Here is a 20,209-nt window from a genome sequence, read left to right as displayed (position 1 = left end):
GAAGTAGTCTTCCATTTCAGTCAGAAAGGGATGTGTGTTTTTTTTCCTCACCATCACCTAATCTTCCCTATATGTCCCGCTTTTCCCCCTTGTCTCTGTCTCCCTGCTTATTTTGATTCTGAGTGAGTGAGACTTAACTGGGGGAAAAGATAGAGCTTAAGTCAGTAGTAATATGTTAGGACAACTCTTGATTAGATTCTGTCAGAGTGAGGTCTTTCTGTGTCTCTCCTGCACCAGCCTCCCCATCCTGGAACACTAGCTTAACAATGAACAGCTATCAGGCCACTCAAGAGCCCTTCCATGAATTTGTTACCAAAATAAGATCCTTGTTAGAGTGATACTTCTTCAAAGGGTGAGCCACAAAATGATCTAATTGTGCCTCATGTGCAGTATATTCTCCTGCTCAAAGGGGGGTCATGTAACGAGTTCTTGCAGAGGAACCGGGATATAAAACCTGCAGAAAATAAGCCGTTCTATAACCATACAGTGGCCACCAAAGGTCTTAGAGACATCATATTGAAAAGGTTAAACACTGACAGTGAACAAGCCTAACATGGTGGGTACACAACCTCCACTGAACAGCAGCAAATGATGGCATTTGAAAAAAAGAAAGAAAAGGCACCGGAGAAAAGTCAATGCTTTTTTTTAATTTTAATTTTAGACAAGAATCAAAAGAGAATGGGTAAAAACAAGCCACACTGACAAGGCTGGTGCATCAGGGTCGCGTTGCTCGGAAAATAAAAGACACACACAACTGAGTGCTTTGCTATAAGCAATTCAAAGCACCTATCTCCATGTTTTTCCTTTCACCCCTCCCCTCTCCAATGCTGTTACCCCCTACCCTTTGCTATTATGTTGACAGACAGCATTGATATCCTCTGAGCTGGTGATAGATACGTCATATCTTGGGGAGAAACTGGTTTGTCCTCAGCAGGTGAATATGCGGCTCCCTCATCCTCCCAAATAGACAGACACACATGACACTTTTCGACACTCTCTCCCTGATAGCACTTTGGCATGCAGCTAGAATCAAAGGGGGCATCTTTCACATGCAATTAGAGTGGAAAATAAAGACGATGAAGTGCAATGTACAAAGGAAAGCTGGGGATCAGAAGGCTGTAATGAAAGGTGATTAGAAGAAGAGGCCCCAGCCAATGAGCTGCAGAGAGCTGGGGAAACATACTCATCCTGGTAGGGTTCTCTATTGAAGGCACTATTAGACATTATCAAAGCTGATAATGACAGACATCCACTGGCAGACAGACATGACTCAATACTATGCTAAATAAATGTGTGTGTGTGTGTGTGTGTGTGTGTGTGTGTGTGTGTTTAGGATTGTTAGGCTTATGTTTTAAATATAATAATGATACATAATAATTCAATCCCTGTTTTGATTATAGAGTGTGTTCACTCCGAAAGAGAGACAAAATTCAGTATTCTAAAAACGTCAGTACGCATACTAAATCTGCTTGATTTTTGTTCCATAATGCAAGCTAAACAACATCTAGAAACTGCTCACAGGTGAAAAAAAAATCATTGGGGTCAATGTTAATTAAGTATTAAATAATTGAAACACTTTGCCCTCTACCTATCAAGATTGCTTAATTTTAAAGGTGCTGTACTCGAAATACTGAAAAAGTGGTCTGGAATTGCCTCCACATGGCTCTCACAGATTGTTCCCCAAATCATCAAATACCAACGCTTTGTCACGGCCCTCTGCTCTCTTTGTGAAGTTTAACTATCAGTGGCATGCTAAAGTTGCCGTTTGATTGAATACATGTTTTGTATTCCTATTCCTGTTAGTACAAAACAAGTTTAGTACAAGTACAAGTTTGTGGCTTTTGTTCATATACTAACTACATCAACAGTGTACTATAAATATTACTATATAGTACATACTGTGTACAATTAGTTTGTAGTATGAGTTTTGGACACATTGACCATTTTGATTGGCATATGTACAGTAGGTCAAAGAATTTCTAATAAGGGAAGAAGTTTAACTCTCGACACGTCCGGCTTCTGAACTTGTTGCAGTTCCACTCTTGTTCCATATAGAGGGCGCTCACAGGCGAGTGCAGAATGAATGGGACTCCATGGAGCTTTACCATTCAAAATCCACTTTTCTAAGGATATAATTTTTTGTCTAGTAATTTGAATGTTGCATTCGAAAGGGGAGGCTAAGAAAATACACACTGCTGGGTGTTACATTTTTTTTTAAAGTGGCTTTTTTGTTCTAAAAAGCCTTTTAAAATGTCAATGACGTCATACACATATACGGCCAGAGATACTGCTTTACGGCAAACTCTGAGTCACCTCCTTTTTTCTCTCGAGGCATCAACAACACAGCTGACCGGTAAGGCTCTCCCTGTCAATACACATGCTAGAAAGAGGTTTGCTAATGTTTTTCTTTGTTTTTCTGGTTCTGCTTCATATGCCGTCAAGCGAGATTTCTGATTGTAATCAGTCTTTCACTGACCAATCAGCATTCATTAGCAGAATGCTAGCGTGTTATGGGCAACAACGACTCAACCTGTAAGAAATCAAAAGGATATAAGTACTCGTTCATTCAACTTTCAACCTATAATCCATGTTGAACTTGCAAAAACTATAATCAAATTTGGGATTTCTCAACAACAATCAGGCGAAAGAGACAAATTTAGCCGTCTAGCTCCATAGAGTCCCATTCATTTTGCACTCGCCTGCGATCACCCCCAGTGGAACTCTGGTGGAACTGCAACCAAATTTGGTATGGGGCTGAACAGGGAGTGAAAAGGCTTTCCGTAGACGGGCTTTGAGTAGGTGCACCTCTTGCATCATTTCCTGTTAGTACAAAACAAAGTACATATGTTTCTTGAATACCTACTGCAGGAAAAGTATACTAAAGATATATATTTAATAGCATATAATAACTACCTTATAAAAATAGCATGCAGTATGGAATTTGGCATGCATTTTGTGCACAGCTGTATGAGTGTGTGTTAGTAACATCTAAAACAAGGATAACTGTATTCTGTGTTTCTAATCAGATTACTTTGGGTTTGCCTTTTATTTTATCTTTCATCTGGATTCTTGTATCATCTTCTTAAGTCTGGTAACTTTTCATATCGCCCTGTAACATCTGAGTGGAAGCCACCAGCTGTCAAATCAATTCGTTTCACTTCTGACTGAATCGTTTTTTCCTCTGTATCTCCGTCCTTCACTTGTTTGGCCTCAAAAAAACGCCAGCCGTCCATTCTGGGTACTGAGTGAGTGAGTGATGGACATTTGTTTCACTTCTCTGTGGCTAAACTGAAGAATAGTAACCCCATTCCTCTGCCTGCCAATGCCAGCTGTGAGTGGTTGTCAGGGTTGGGGCTTGTCCAGGCCCTGCTAATGGTGCCGTCTGTCTCAGTCAAGTCCTTGAGACCTCAAGTCCCTCAAGAGACACCATGCTCCAATGTTTGACTGGAATTAAGCACCTGATAAATGAACAGAGGGCAACTAAGCTGTCATGGATGAAATCATCGTGACATTACAAATACAGTTCACGTCTTAAGAGGCTGTGTTTGAAGATCTTGTCGTGCACTCTTACCAGGATTAATGTCAGGATTAATAATTTTGCAAACCAGTTGATTTGTGAAAAGGACGTTAGTTATAATTCCTTGTGTTCCATAGTAGTTGGATTAGAAATTGATTATCATACCAAAAGGAACCCCTCAAAACCCCCCAAAAATAGTATTGACACTGAAAAGGATCCCAGGGGCTTCCACAAACAAACAACACTAATTCAATGCATTACTGACACAAAAGCACATTCAATCAAAGCGCCAAATAACATCCTTGTCAAGCATCTGGTAAATGGGTTAGTTGGCACCTTAACAACAAGTTGCAGTTCAGGCCCATTCAGATTTGCAGCAGACACTACAGGCACACTGTCTGAGAATGAGAAGCTTAGCAAAAAAAATTGAGCAGCAGGAGAGCGCTGGGGCGGCTGGAGAGTTTAAGACCAGCACTGTAGCTATTACGGGATGTCAAAAAATGTGCTTAATTGAAAATGATTAGAGCTCTCATAAAAGCCGATCAAGTCAGGTTTTTGGGGAGAAAGCGCAATTGTCCCACATAATCCTGCCTGTCGTTGTTCTTTCATCTGGATGAAGAGATCAAAAAAGAAGGGATTTGTTAAGGCCAGACCTCCCCGTGCCACAGCCACTGAGCTCAGCTTCTCTTTTTGGTGTTCACTCTCCTTTTCAAATGCACTTCCTCTCTCTCGCACACTTATGTTTCTTTTTGTCTTTTTTTCCCACTGTTTTTTTTTTTTTCAATCAGCCACAAGGTATGTGGAGGTCAGCATGCAACCCATTGTTATGATTTTTGCTCCTGTTTCACAGTAATATCACTCAGTAAGCTTTGCATTAAGCTGTGAATCACGATGTGTGCTCGTGTGTCAGCATGTTTAGAGATTGCACGGTATTGCCCATCATTATCAGACATCAAAGAAAGACGCACAAATGTGCTCATCCACACACAAGCCATGGGTTGTACTCCCATGTCTTCTTTTATCCATCTTCCAGAAGAAAAAAATAAATAAGACGAGGTTAGAAAGCGGTCTGCAATGAAAGCTAGAGGGGCCCAGAGAGAGTCAAAGTGAGACACACATAAACATTCACACACACAGAGGAATCAGCTGTGAGCTGAATGGATGTGAGTTGGGGGGAGTATTCTGCCCTTATGCCCTCTCTTTGAAGTGAGGCACAGGCCATATGTACAGGCCCCAGAGAGGGGCATGTCTACATCCCCCCCATAGGCTGGCTCAAGGCAGCGGTCCGAGCAGAGCACACAACACAGAGAAAAGAATGCGGCTTCCTAACTGAGCTGCTCTCTCTTCATACACTAGAGTGATTCTGTTGAGAGAAAGATTGTTTAGGGCTATCAAACACACCATATTTGTTTTAATGTCTGCACATGTTTTAAGTATATAGGATACAATTTCAGAAAGTGGTTCTGTGTGATTTTAACCGCTCGTTTAACAACCCAGTGGTCTTGATAAAGTTGTTTTAAAGATTTTGTTGCAACCTAGGAACACTGCTATCAGTCACTTTGAAAGTCATAGCATGCAGCTCATTCAAGTTGCGCTCTGAAAGATCTGTAATGGCCTTCACTATTTTTCTTAAGATTGATGTAAAATAAATTCCCCCAAACAGCAACATGAGTGATGGGTGTTTAGTTCTAGTCTCAACATTTATGTTCAAGTCAGTGGATGAAGAAGGATCTTGTCCATTTGTGTTGAGTGCAACACCATTAACCTCTAGCCCGATTAGCAGGACGAAAGAAAAACTCTGAGCAGATGATTTCCGTCACTGTAATGTCACACTGTTGTTCTCAGCGGTCGTGGCTGCGCTCATAGAGCACTCCCTGTAAACACACTTGCATGCACTTTGATGGACTGTTCCCAGCTTGTGCGCCCGGCACTCGGCTCACGGGTTGGGTGGGAGACAGTGTGAGGTCTTGTCTGGTCTGGTCTGGGCCACTCTTGCTCTTCTCTGGCCTCGGGGAATGTTTGGCGTGAGATAAGGCTGTGTTTGAAGAGGAGCTCCAGATGCTCGTATATTACAGGTTGTCTTGTCATGCCGCAGATAAAGCCTCAGAGAAGCTCCTGTCGCCAGGCCGTACCACACACAGACACACACTCACAAGGAAGATAAATGTTTACAGGAGGCATTCACCCTTCAACAGTGCCGTGCTGTGGACGGCAGGGCTGTCAGAGCTCTACAATTTTTAGGCTGTGGCTCATGTCTGCAACATCTAGATTTTGACAGCATGTTATACCTATCGCATCACTTCTTATAAACATATGATTATATTCCCCAAGCTTTGAGATACTTCCGCAGTTTTATAAAAACATATTGTTAGCCTTAACAAAGTCTGACAGCTACACTGGTAAAGGCCATGTGAAATTCTTTTTAGCCTGCTCTGGTTTCTGAGATTAGATTTTAGAGTAGTCTCTTTTTTTCAGTGTGTAGTGCTGATTGGCCTTCCAATGTCTTCCTGTGTCTCTTCGCACTCAGTAAAACAAATGTGTGGTTGTAGTTTTAGTTCCTAAAGGTGAGATTGTGAATTTGTCACACTCATGAAGATATAAAGCCCTGCAGTGGTGTTCGCTGCCTGACTGTCATGCTTGCCTTAAGTTTATTAGGCCTAGAAATAGCTTTTACTGTAGGTCAAATCTTTACTGCGTAAAGCTGTGGTTTTAGTTTACTCTCAGAATGCAACCAGTTGAAAAAGGGTCTGTCCAAAGACATACTACTTAATTGGTTATTGCTTTGCATTATTTAATTTGGCTAACCTCTAGTATTGTCATCCCATCTCCTGAAGGCGGAGACTATATCCCTGCTCTCCATCCAACCTTGAATGAGGTTATTCATCACTAATAAGACAGGAGATAGTGGGTTTGTGTTATGCAGAGACAGGTTTCCCTGTGTCATTAAGTCATGTGTTTGCTAAAGTGGAATGGTATATTGCCTAGCATAAAACATGGCATGTCTTCATTTGTCAGGCTCGTAGAGCTGTGAGACAAACGATGTTCAGAGTGTATGTCTGAGGGCCCTCTGAGACCACAGTTGAGCGGCTGCTCACTGGTGCGTTTCTCATGCTAATGTCATGGTCTCCTAGTCTATCTGTCACCCCATTACGCTAACATCATTATGCATGGGGGCCTGTCTCTGTCGTTGAAAAGAACAGAATCATTCCTGTCTCAGTTTGAAGCAAATTGTTTGGGGAACATTTCTGTCTTATTTTTTTCCAGTGGTAATGGTGGGCCAATCATTTTGCAAGACTCCAGGTATGCAGATGAATGAATAGCTATTTGAACTGTTTGGTGAAAGGAGTTTTTGTATTATTCATGAGAGGGATGGTGTGTCTGGAGGAGAAAGTGTGTGTGTGTGTGTGTGTGTGTGTGTGTGTGTGTGTGTGTGTGTGTGTGAGACGGGGCAAATGTGTCTCTATCAAACACAAATATATTCACACACAAGCACAGTATACATGCATTGTACAAGCATGCCTGCATCAGCCGTTACACACACCCTAGACCACAGTCATGCTTAATTTCACATGTAGACTGAGTAAAGTCAATACTTTGAATTGACTTTTTACATACTCAGCTAATAACTGCTTGGCAAATATATTATAGATATGATGGTACATTTTTATTATTTTAATCAAGATACCCACTGTCACTGCACATGCCAACAGCATGGCATTATTTCAGTCTCTGAGCTGCGAGGTGTTTCTGAGTAAGATCGTCCTGCGGTGATCTTTTCATCTCACCCAACGCAGGTTCAAATCCAGGTTAAAACCTTTGTCTCAATCTAAATCTCTCGGTCCTGGCAAACAGCACAAATTCCGATCTGTCAGCTCAGCAAATTCCTTGCACTGGTGTGCAAGTCTTAAGCATGTGTGCCGTCTCCCTGTGTGGGAGGTATGCTAGCCATGCACCCACCTGCTAATTCAAAAGCTTCAATCAGCTTGGCTAACTGAGGAGACAACCCGGTGTTGCTGTAATTGCCCTGGTGACAGTGCTCCTGCGAGAGAAAAAAAACCTTTCTGTGTCATCATTTGCACAACGTTATGAATTGGTTAATAAAATAAAATACTTTAATTATAGCTTAGTTGCCATATTGTTAATGGTGCCAGTGTGGCTCAATTGAATAATACAGTTTCTACTATTAATTATCTGAAAGTGAACTTGCTTAAATGATATTTTACAGCCCCTTGATACAATTACAGCTAGAGGCAATGTAATGATAGACAGACAAAGGCCATGCACGAATTATCATAAACTATTAGCTTGTTTCCAAAGGGTTTTATGTTAATCTTTTAGCGCTTAAGTACCCTGCAATTAACATATCAGGAGGAGCTGCCTTCCAGCTAGGCTTGCAAATTGAAGTCCTCAGATAAAAAAGCTATTGAGATGAAACCCTGAAAGAGAAGAGGGGCTATCGCACTGAAGTGTGCTGGAATTTTTTACTTACACTGTGTGTGTGTGTGTGTGTGTGTGTGTGTGTGTGTGTGTGTGTGTGTGTGTGTGTGTGTGCGTGTGTGTGTGTGTGCGTGTGCGTGTGCGTGTGCGTGTGTGTGTGAGAGAGAGAGAGAGAGAGAGAGGGAGAGAGGGAGAGAGGGAGAGCGATAGAGAGACTTTAAGAGCACTGAGACAAAGAATAAGTGAAAAAGAGCGCAAGATGCTGTGAGAGTGTCTGTGATCAAGGATGTATAACAATTCCATTATCTCTCTTGGGTGATGACATGAGATGTCTCTTTCAGGCCTCTTTCCCTTTGTCTAAGGCTACACAGTGTGCGAGCTATAGGAGGATTGAAATGGCTCTCATTGGCTGCGATGGCGGCATCTGATGGAATGTGTTTACATATCAGGCTAGTGGCTTGATATGTAAATGCAGTGCGTTGAAAAGGCTACAGGGAGATATGGTTCTTTGTTAGGTCTTCACAGTCTGCGTTCCCTTTCATGTTAAGCACAATTGTATCCACTAAGCGAGCATCTTGTAAACCGCCCGTTGCTTTTGGTAGGTTAAACCCACAAAGGAGACCCATGCTTTGGAAGATATGCATGTTTTATAGGGTAATTGGCAGCTTTGCTTTGGTCTGCCTTCTTTGTTGTCGACACATAGCAGCTGACACCATTTACATTTACTACAATTAAGTGAAAACACCTATAACACATGTCTAATGTTCAGTCTAGTTCTGTTTTTTGTCTTGCTTACTAACTTTAGAAAATAGAATAGGTTTATAGTTATAATTCTAGGTCTTATCCTCCTTTTTTGTGAAGAAAATATAAATATTTCTATATAGCTTGTTTGTTATTTAATATTATTACATGCATAGTTGTTTTTTTCCAAAATTAGCTAATGATTTTGAAATGGTTTGTTGCCATCTAGTCATCCTCACTATAGGAAGTAATTCACTGTGTATGTGAATAATGAATTGTTGACCATTACACATGGCATTTTGTACATTCTAGTACACATCAGTCCTGACTCAGTGAAATCATATTGCCCCTAGAGAGCTCTGATATTTTCCTCCATCACCCAAAGATAGATGACTCCACTGAGGCCTTAATCTCATGTTAAAGATTTGTTGGCCTCTAGAAGTCAGGCCTAGCATTGAGATGCCTCGCCTGATTTATATTCACTGGCATGGAAGGGGAGTCAAGTGCACTATCTGCAAAGCAGTGCCCTTGTATTAGGCTTTAAATTTCACCTGAAATAAAACCTGCAAACAAGGTCATGTCCTTGAACCTCCTCTTCCCTCTCTTTCCTTTTCTCTCTTCATCTTTCTTCCCCTTTTTTGACTCTGTAATAATGGAAACCTGACATAAATATTATGTTTGTATTTTAATTGGAAAAATAGCTTAGGCAAAAACATAGTATCCTCACCCTTACACTGAGAGGTTTTGATTTCCATCATGGCTGAATATGAGAGCAGAAAGCCAAAAGAGAAATAAGTTCCTTAGCCGGCCAAAATCCTGATGAACACTGCCTTTAAAACCAAATTCTTGTCTGTCAGCCCCTGTAATTTATGGGGCGGAGATTACAAAGCTACCGATACAATAAATTAAACTGATGGACAGAATTATGCCCAGTGCTTCCTGCTCTCCCCAATGACGCACACTAACTTAGCACTGCCTGACAATGAGTGTGATTTACCACCCAGGCAAGAGTGGAGAAGGGAAAACATTCACAGGCAGAGGCACACAGGTCTCACTTTGGCCCACAGCCTAGTGAATAAAACGCTGCTTTAATTCACCCACAAACGTGTCGCCATTAAAAGACTAAGAATAGGGATTGCAGATCATAAATACTCTTTGATTTATTAGCTAACAACAAAGAGCATAATCCCAGCCAAGGAGAGGGAGATTGTTTGACAGAATGTTGTCAAGGAGAGAAAAAGAGAGGAAAAACACACTCATTCTCTCGTTCTCACTCACAGACACTCTTAGCTAAATCTGACCAGGGATGTAGCCCAGCCCTATCTCCTGCAGCAGCGTAGGAGCAGATGTGTCTGCTCTCTTCTCAATGTGTGACAGACAGAAAAGATAAACAGACAGAAAAGCAGAGAAAGAGGAAGAGACGGAGGGAGGGAAGTAAAGAGAGCAGGAGCTGGCACGGCACTGGCTAATTTATCTCGCTGAGAGACAGATTAAAGAGAGAGGAGAGTGAAACAAAGTTCCACTGGCTTAATCAGCGGACAGCCTGCTAGCAGAAGACATGATAAATCAGAGCCGGCTCAGTACAGGAGAAAGCCTTTGCTCTGGGAGGGAATGGGAGACATCCTCAGCCAAACAGCAGTATCTTTTACATGGACTGTTGTGAATAGCAGCTCGTGAACTCGCTATGTGTATACCTGCAATTGATACTCATTGCTATTGTTTGAACAAACATTGTTATACAGTAGCCTTCTGCTGTTACTTTTTTCCAACACTGTTATTTTTAGTAGTGGGTGAACAATCCTGCTTGGTGGTGTTGTGTAAACAGGACAAAGGGACATGAAGGGCCTTAAGTTTCCCCTTGGTTTTTGTTTGCAGCCGTGCCTTTCTTTGGCTTGCTGTCTGACAGGGGACTAACCTTAAAGGCCTAACCCAGGAACAGGAAAAGGGGCTTAGACATCCCTGTGTCATTAGTTCACTACGGGGTCACAGCTGGACCACTCAGAGCATGATTACACCCTTTGATTTATCTGCTTTGGAGCCCAAACACAGATAAATCTCCAAGCTCATCCCAGCCGTGGGATCCTCACTGTCTGATAAACGGCCCAAGCTGAATAAACAACCCCCACCCCTACAAACGCCCAACCCCTCATACATTATGAATAATTCATTCAGATTGCGAGCTCTGTTAAATGTGTATATTTTGTATCTTAAATGGCAAAAGGTGCTTATATGATCTCTATCCAATCCTCCGTGCATGTCTTTGATGAAATACTAGAGAGGCAGAGGTTGGCGGACATTTTGTTTTGTAGTTGTAAACTTTATTTTCTCGCCCCGGCTGTCGTCCTCCAGAATTTTCACATAAATATACTTTATGCAAATATGTCGTGGGTTAGCCAGCATCGCAGCTCCTGTGTAGATATTGGCCTGTCTGAGACTTTATGACAAAGTTTAAAATCATCCATTACAGCGACCCCTGCGGTAAATTCACTTAGTGGAAAATTGCCCCGGCTCTCCTGTTTGGTGTGTAGATGTGATCACGAGTGCATTTTTAACTTAATTAATTGGCCGTTTCTGTTGACAAGATATTTATGCAGTAATAATTTGCTCGAAATAGATGCAGAACGCAGGAAATGAGATATCCATCAGGGCGCTAGTTTTCCGCCAGCTGCACCGCGGCTAATATGAAAGTATTTCAGGCTGCTCAGACCCTGCTGTTTGCGCAGTCAAGATTATATATACCCACGATCCATTGCCTGCCTCAGAGGCGCTCATGGAGGTCTATGATAACAAAGACTATGTGATTTATGGCCTGCTGTGAAAGCAGAACTTGATGAGATTAAACAATTTCATAGCACGAGTGTTTCTCAGAGGGCCCTCTGATTTGTGGCAGCAACGCCGACAGTAAATCAGGTTTATATATCTGAAAGCATGCTCAGCAAAGGAGTGCAATTACTGTTTAAGACAGCTACTTTTTATTTAATTTTTATCCCTGGTTTGTCTCTTTTATTCCTGGCCTGTCACACAGCCACTCACCTTCATAAGTCCTTCTAAAGGAAATGGTTGAAGAACAGAGGAGGTGTGTGTGTGTGTGTGTGTGTGTGTGTGTGTGTGTGTGTGTGTGTGTGGGGGGGGGGGTGTCGAGAAGGGGAAAGCACAGTGGCGTGGGCCCTCTGCTATCTCTCCTCCACAGCTTTTAGCAGAACAACAACAACAACCAGGGGACAACGACGGCCACCGGCAGAACAACACGGGCATCCATAGAGCAGGGGGAAGCACTCCATTTTGAATGCATTGTTTGCCTGCTGCTCTGTTCCTGTCTGGGTAAATGGAGTAGGCAGAGTGTAATTAGAGAGCTGGGCTTTGCTCCGTGCCATAAAGATGACATGGTGTAATGATACAGCTTACAGGCCCGCAGAGGGTTCTGTCTCGCGACGGAGGATCTGGGTCGTTTGCCTGTGACTTATGATAGGTGTGGAAGATGACAGTGTTATCACTGCAATGTGGAACTCAGAGATGTGGATGGGGGAAATTTCTTTCGAAAGGTTGTCTGGGATTGGAGGCGAGCAGAGATGGATAGTGAGCGTATTAATCATTTGTGTTTACAGTTTGTCATGTAATATTTTCAAATGGAAATAAAAAGGAATCTTAATTTTCAATAGCTTAATTATCATCACTATATGTGGTTTTGTGACCTTTACATGCTAATATAATTAGTTGTAAATACACAAACAAATGAGTTCAAATTCTAAATAAATATAATATAAAGATTTTATACCACTGAACATTTTGCATTGAGTCAAGGTCATTGTTCTTAAATTTCAATAACTGTGGTTGGGCTGTATATACATCATACGAGTCTGCATCTGTACTAATAAACAAATCAGTTTGTGTGTGAAGGTAAGTGAGCATGTAAGTACATGTGCATTAGTGTTTCATGCATTCAAATAATGTGTGTGTGTGTGTGTGTGTGTGAGCTTTTTAATATGAGTGCAAATGTGTGAGTCTTGAAGTTGTGGTTAAATGTTCCGTGTGTGTGTGTGTGTGTGTGTGTGTGTGTGTGTGTGTGTGTGTCCGTGTGTGTGTGTCCATGGGTGAAGATGTGAGTTGTGCTTCTGTCTGTATCATCCCATCATCCCATATCTTCCCAGAAAACATCAAGAGATCTCATTATTTCGACGTATCTCAGGTTTTTTCCCCCTCTTTTTTCTTCTCGTATGCCTTGAGTCTAAATTAGTTTTCATTCCGTCTGTGATCTTACTGACTGAAGCCGGCTCAAAGTAAAGAAAAGCGCAGTCTTCGTAGCGAGGCTGAGTCAAACACACACTTCACACAGCCACAGTCTGAGTTAAGCATTGCTAAGTAACCTTCACATTTCACTCGTGTGAAGAGCTAATTTCCTTTAAGTTCACATGTCACTTTTTGTGGCTCTTTTTGTGGGTCCTCTTCAAATGTCTCTCAGCGTCTAATTGCATAGGAAACATTCTAGACAAGCTGGTGTGACAGGCCCGCTCCCAGAGTCTTCAATTATTAAACATCCTACACTCTAGAAAACAGCCCTGACGTTAGCTACAGCCCCTAATCAGAACAGAAAGCCTCATGATATGTCACACTCCTTAGTTGCTGTGGTTTTGTGTATGTGTTTTTGTAGTTTGTGTAGGAAAGATGAAAATATTTTTTTTCTGCACCAGTTAAATAAGGCAAAACTCTGACAAAGATGATTTTTGTCACAAGTAAAACAGAACATTCACATCTTCCCTTTTTCTCCTGTTTTAGAGATAAAAGAAATTGATTGTACTCATGAAAATATATTAAAAAATCTGTTATGTGTTTTGTAAAAGTTTGAATAAGACACAGTAATCATTGTTTTAACTAATATATACAACATTTTGTAATTCTTTTTTGTCTTCATAGCTTCAGAATCTGTGTCAATGGAAAGGTCATACTAGACCAAAATAAGAAATAGCCTCAAGCTAATTTTACTGCATACCTGTAATGTAGGCTTACATTTCCGCTTTAGATCACCTACACTGATTCTGCAAGACACTACAGTAAAGGTCGAATGGCTTTTTAGATTTCCACCTAAAAACAAATACAGCCTTATTACCATCTATGAGTCATCGCTATGGATGATTAACGTCCAGCAGCACTCAGCCTTTGCCTGCCTGACACTTACAGTAGCTGTACACAAAACGGCAATGTTCACTGTTGCTGGTTCGCTCTGTGTGCCCTGTGCCCAGAGCGAAACTTCGGAACAGTTGTTCTTGTGATCAGTGATCATATGATACATTTACTCGGAGCAAGTTCATTGGAGTAGAACTGGTAAATCATTAAACACACGCTCAGCAGTCTTCCCGCTGAGAAAAAGACTGCTGTACTATCCACAAGTGCAGGCATCATTACTTCAAATGTTCTTACCGCTGCCATTACCTAAGAAAACAGAATTAATGCTTTTCATGCACACAACAGCAATTTAAAACCTGTTATAATATTTTCTCTTCTCCCCTAAGCCACTGTCATTAAGGTCAGATATTAAAAAAAAAGAAACATAAAATTAATAAAATAGTGTACTACCTTTCACCATGCCACTTGTGATTGTTGTTTGCAAAATATGCATTTAAACGATTTTACCTCAACCAACAAGTTTTTCTATATATATATATATATATATATATATATATTAGGCTTCTGTTTAAAAAAAAAACTGAATTGTGCACAAACGTCATGTGTGTGTACATGTATCTTGGGGGTAGATTCAATCTCTGGTAGTGAGTTAGAGCATTTCTCATTTCATCATTGCCATTACATGTCGCAAGATGCTGCAAGCTAGCGCTACTTATTTGTTTTTTCATTGTTTATTTCTGAAAGTGTTGTATTGTTCGTAACCCCCTAACTTCAGAAGTTTGACACATGGATCATAAAAAAATCTATCTAGTGAAGAAATAAACGTGTCATGCCAGCATTAAATGTTGACTTAAATAAGTTCACAAGTTGTGTCTCCTCTGATCTCCAACATGATCAGAAAGCAGCACCAGTTTACAGAGACAAGACGTGAAAAAAAAGTTCCATGCACAGACACAAAAGAAATATTTTGATATAGACCCAAAGAGAAAACATATCAAAAGACATTTTTATACATGTCTTTTGCAAGCACAAAAAGCAGAAATGGTGTCAAGAGAAAACAAAACAGAAGGCTTGTTTCTTCCAACAGTTGCTTTAAGCTACAAAAATCTCCTTGAGTCCCTAGCCTCCCCTCAATGTCAGCCCCCCCTCCCCTCACCCTCCCTCCCTCTTTCTCCTCTTCGTTTCTCTCTTTTCCCCTTTTCCCTCTCTAAGGCAGGACAGGGCCCTCTTTGCACCCTGATAGGTTGCGGGCTGATGCTTAGCAACAACATTCCTGTGCCCTAAGTAGCAGTAAGCCTCTGGCTGAACTCTTTGATGTGGCTGTCAGGCCACATTTATTTCCTTTTAGCACTTTGTCTACTTGTCCAGATGTATAAGGAGATAAAAAGGGCTTGTGTTTACACTGGTCTCCCTCTGTAGCGCGGCTGTAATTAGATTGTATTGCTGGTCAGTCTTAAGGAGGGAGGTGAGGTGAGGCCAGGCAGGAACCACCTGTGTCAGGATGAGCCGGTCAGGGTGAGACCCCAGAGCCAGGCTGCGAGAGAGAAAAGCAGTATTTATAGCATGGTGAAAAATAGTTACTTTATGTACTTTTGTACATAAAACTGTGGCAGCCAACATCATAATCACATTCTAGTGAAATCTTTTTAGATTAGTTGATGTCAGCGTAATGTACTGTAATATAACACCCATCAAGATTTGAAATTCGACAGCCAAGCTTGCAAAACTTTGTAAACTTTGTTGCAGTTGCATCTAAAAAACACCTCAATATGCGTCAACCTTCCCCGACTCACTTTTTGGTATCTTATATTTTCAGGAACCCCACTGTGGGGGTGGTTATGTGCTCCATGTGGCTCTCTTTGTGTTTAGCTTTTCTTGTCTTTCCATGCCTCCCCTGTCTCTCTCTTCCTGCTCCCCACTTTCATGGTAAAATGTTGGAAGTAATAATCACTATTGCCTCTGGGTTTATCAGCATTTGTTCGCATAACAACACAGAAAAGGAGAAGACAGACAGCATTGGTGTGATGTATTATCCGGCACAGGAATCATCTTTCATAATGACATCCAACAGCGCTTCCTCTCACTGCCACCACCCTTCTCTCTCTCTCTCTCTCTCTCTCTCTCTCTCTCTCTCTCTCTCTCTCTTTCTCTCTCACACACGCACACACTCACACTTTCTTCATTTCTCTCTCCCTATTTCCACTCCCCTCTGTCCACCCTTTATTATCACAGAATCCATGGTGCTCCCCAGCCTGTAAATTTGTGCCGCATTATCATAAGCTGTGGTGATAACTCACATTGCACGGAGACAATAATGATGTGAACACTCAGCATATGCCCCGGGCCCAGCAAATTAAAACAATGCTCAGCTTGATGAGCAGACTAATCTGGACAGCAGAGAGACTGAGAGAGAGGGAGAGAGAGCGGAAAAGGGGGTCCAGGAGCATCTTAAATACACGACACAGCAGCACCTCCCTCTGTTCAGTGTAGGTAAAACTAGACAAAACAAGAGAGGGAGACAGGGAAAGAAAGAGAGGCTACAGAAAAGGGGGAATAAAGAGAGTAGGAGCATAGATGAAGCACTTGTTTTGAAAACATGAAAGGAATGTGATGTGTGAGTACATCATATGACGATCACTAGCTTTTATTTTTGTATTTTTGTCTGAGGAGTAATTATGCAATGTCATATAGTAGTTAAAAAATAGCTAAATGTCAATCATTTTTATGTCAATCTTTGGATTTTATTAATTTTATTATAGAGTCTTGTAGGACTGTTTATTATGACAATTCAGTGTCAACAACATCACATAGATTTGCGAAGACTAGTGCTTGTTATAGCCTGTCTGTATAACCTGTTTGTATATAATATATAAAAATTTCAGTCATCAATCCATCAGTCCTCCTTAAAGCAATTACAAAAGAGAAATGTCTCCTTCATTTGTTCCACATGCTTTCTCATTATAAACATTGCTGACTTCTCATACTCTGGACAGGTCATTCACTAAATTAAAAGAGTGCAGATGTGGAGGGGCACGGAGGAAGGTCTGAGAGGAGAAAAAGGAGGATCAGGACATGGGAAAGCTGGCTGACTGATGTTCTGTGGGTGGGCTAAAATGGTTGTGCTGGATAGGACGGGAAGTGACAACCACAGATGTTGAATGGGTTGGGTGTTTGATCAGCAGGCATGATACTGAGGAGGTGAAGTTGTGGTGTCATGCATAGAACGGGGACTGGGTGGGTGGTGATACTGAAATCAAGGTGACTGACATCCCATAGGACCAAAACCAGCCCAAGGCTTTATCCAGTATCCAGCTAACCCCAGCAGTCCTCCCTCTCCTTCTTCTTCTGCAGCGACCCCCTAACATAGTCTGTGGGTGGTGCTGTTAATAATGTGGCAACTAGGAAGATTAATTGTGAGCAAGCAGCAGGATTAGGAGGGGCTTTTTGGGGCCAAGGTGGCTAGAAGAGGCCCAGGCTTGTGATCTTTTAAGCAGGCCAGGAAATGAGGCAAGCAGAGGCACAACTCCACGGTGGCTCAGAAGAGCATGGAGGTAGATCAAATAGAGAGGGCTCACAATTCCTGTCTTAATGCATGTGGTGCTCTGTTAGCTCATAATGTTCATTATGACAGCCAATATTAAGTATACCCTCAAAATTAAATAGCAAAATGCAAAATTAGAGCAATAAAGAGACAGATTTGCAGATAGAATGGGTGGTAGTAATTTTGGTTCAGGATCTCTCTGTCCTATTCCAATATCCATTCTGCTGGTGCTGAAAGTTAAAAACCTAACTGAGTATGAATACCTGATTGTTTTTCCTCAAATGGGATGTGTTGTTTTTTTACAGAGCACAGTATGTTCTTATTTTGGGTTGTTTTACTTCTTGCATTACACATTCCATACAAGTACAGTGTACAAGCAGTGAGTGATCGGTGATATTTCTAAACAGGTTTCAGCCACTCCAGAGGCAGCAGGTCTGCTGTCAAAACAATATTTCTATTCCAAGCCGTTTCTTTCAAAAGCATGATCCGCCAGCATATATGTAGTAAGGTCTCAAAATAGGCTTATTTTTCCATTTTTCTAGTTGGTGCAATGTGACACACATGCTGGCCAGACCTTAATGCCTTTCAGAGATGCTATCTGAAAGCACATAATGTGATCGTTTTCAATTCACAGTGCTCTTTTTACCCATGAAGAATATGGTTCCATTTAACAGTGCAGGCCATTCCATTTCTCAGGGTTATGCATGGGCATGTAGAGGAACAACAATAAAAGGGGGAAAAATGCAGCTCCAAACCATCTCTAATATGTATTTGTCAGTTGAGTCTCTTGCTATGATTAAAGACCCAGTGAATTCCTTCCTGCAGGAAAGGAAAGTATTTCTGCAAAGGCATCGGATATCGCTGTGTCATGATAAACTGCCTGCTCTGCTTGCTAAAAGGCTAAGGGAAGGAAGAGGATGTTTTGGACCTTGAAAGTGCATGAAAGAACAACAACACAAGAAACTCTTGACCTGTTTGGGAACATGCTCTGAGATTCAAGCCTCTGTTTTCTCTTTGTCTTAAAAGCAGCATTTGTCACACTTTTAGCCTGAACCTCTGACTTAGCTCACAATCGAAGCTCTTTCTGTTTTCACAACCAGGGATTTTTGCACATATTAACCTCACATTTCAATTGTGGCATTAAATAAGGTAGCCAGAATAACATTTATTTATTTATATATAAATGCACATTGCATTTCCTCTCTGTAGATAGTACTACCCTCACATATTCATGCTACATTTGGCTGCTCAGAGTGAGTGACATCTACCCTTTAGTTGACCACTGCAAGAGGTCATGGCTGAGTGAAGGTTAAGACCTCTCCTCCCTAACCAGGTCGTAGATCAGATCATCAAAGACAGGAGTGAAGCTCCACAACACGCAAGAAGTAATAAAACATGACCTGCCACATTATGTCATAAAACCAGAGCAGTGTTTCCAACATTTCCTGTACCAATCCTTAAGGATTTATGACACTCACAGGCAGCTACAGTGATACTTTTAAACATTTCTTTCTTCGAAATATGAATTCTATTTGTGTGTCTTTTTTCTCCTAGCCAACTAATGAGGCTGGATCTGAGAGTCACCCACTGCCCTACACTCCTCTACCCCAAGGATCCAGAGATGCCAAGAACCACAAAGGTAAGGAAAAAAGAAAGAACCATAACCTTTTCAGTTAAGTGGTTTGTACATACATCTGTAGAGATATTCTTCAAAGTAAACAAGAAGCAACACTATATATTATCATACATTCAATCAAAACCTAGGCCCACGTATTATGTAAATACAAGTCATAACCCTAACAGCTACCAAGAGTGGGAATCCATTGGCCTTGAGACTGAGTTGAAGTTATGTTATCTATTCTTATTGATCTCATCTCATCTGTGTGATGTGTTGATAGTGGGAATAAATAGTTGGAGTAATCTAGGTTAACTCTGATCTGAATGTATACGTGGGAGCACACAGCACATACACAAGAAGAAGCATCCTTGGTCTGTTGATACCAGACATTGATTAGGCCTCATATTGAGTACAGCTATGTTCAGAAACTGGTGTCCTCCGGTGACTTTCCCGCACAGAAACTAAAGTGAAGATAATAACCTCTTCTGAAGAGTCCATCATGCTTTTTTAATCCTTCGTGTCCTCCTTGGCTACTAGCAACTGCGTGGAGGAGGGGTGGGGGCGCGATCACGTAGGCTTGTATCATGTGGACGTGGCAACAGTTTTATTGTCATTACTTAGAATTCCTCATGGGGGCGAAAGAAACTATGCACTATAGCTTTAATTAAAAAGATGCAATGTTCTAAATCAGGGGTGGCGAACCTGTGGCTCTTGAGCCGTATGCGGCTCTTTGCCAGCTCCTGTGAGGCTCTTACTGTGTGGCTGGGGGCTGTCTAATTGGTTGATTTTTTTGATTTTTGTTTTTAACTTTTTTGAAACATACAGTATTTTAGGTAAGTCAAAAAAAACACATTTGAATGCATCTGCCAATACTGCCAATACATTTGCCAATTATTTTAAAATGGAAAATAATGCAGCAGTTTTGAGGACAGATTCTGCAACCTGAGGAAAAACAGCAGCCACAGATCACCTTTCTCATTAACCCTTTCACTGCTGAATCCGATTGTTTGAAAGACCCTTTAGTGACAAATGAGTGAGAGAGTTGCTTCGAGTGGCCACAATTGCCACAAAACAACACAATTGTGGATAACAAAGACTGTCAGGTTTCTCACTGAGTCAATCTAAGTTAGAAAAAAAACTATGAAAACTGCTATGTATTATGACTGCCATTAGATCTGGAAGACACTGTTGCTGTTGTAGTGTGGACGTGCATGTGTTGTGTGGCTTTTTGCTA

The 20,209-nt window shown here is 41.4% G+C and overlaps 1 protein-coding gene across 2 annotated transcripts in view; it reads left to right on the top strand.

Annotated features, from left to right (window-relative positions):
- lrmda (leucine rich melanocyte differentiation associated) overlaps positions 1-20,209 on the top strand; it is a 210,261-nt gene that overhangs the window by 163,351 nt on the left and 26,701 nt on the right. For both annotated transcript variants that reach the window (XM_031306697.2, XM_031306694.2), the window contains exon 6: positions 18,912-18,996. In XM_031306697.2, coding sequence (XP_031162557.1) covers positions 18,912-18,996 — 85 coding nt within the window. The remainder of the gene's footprint in view (positions 1-18,911; positions 18,997-20,209) is intronic.

This window comes from Sander lucioperca, chromosome 15, assembly GCF_008315115.2.
Source record: "Sander lucioperca isolate FBNREF2018 chromosome 15, SLUC_FBN_1.2, whole genome shotgun sequence".
In the NCBI taxonomy this organism is placed as follows: Eukaryota; Metazoa; Chordata; class Actinopteri; order Perciformes; family Percidae; genus Sander; species Sander lucioperca.
The sequence above is the reverse complement of the archived record's forward strand: the minus strand, read 5'-3'. Positions and strand labels throughout refer to the sequence as shown.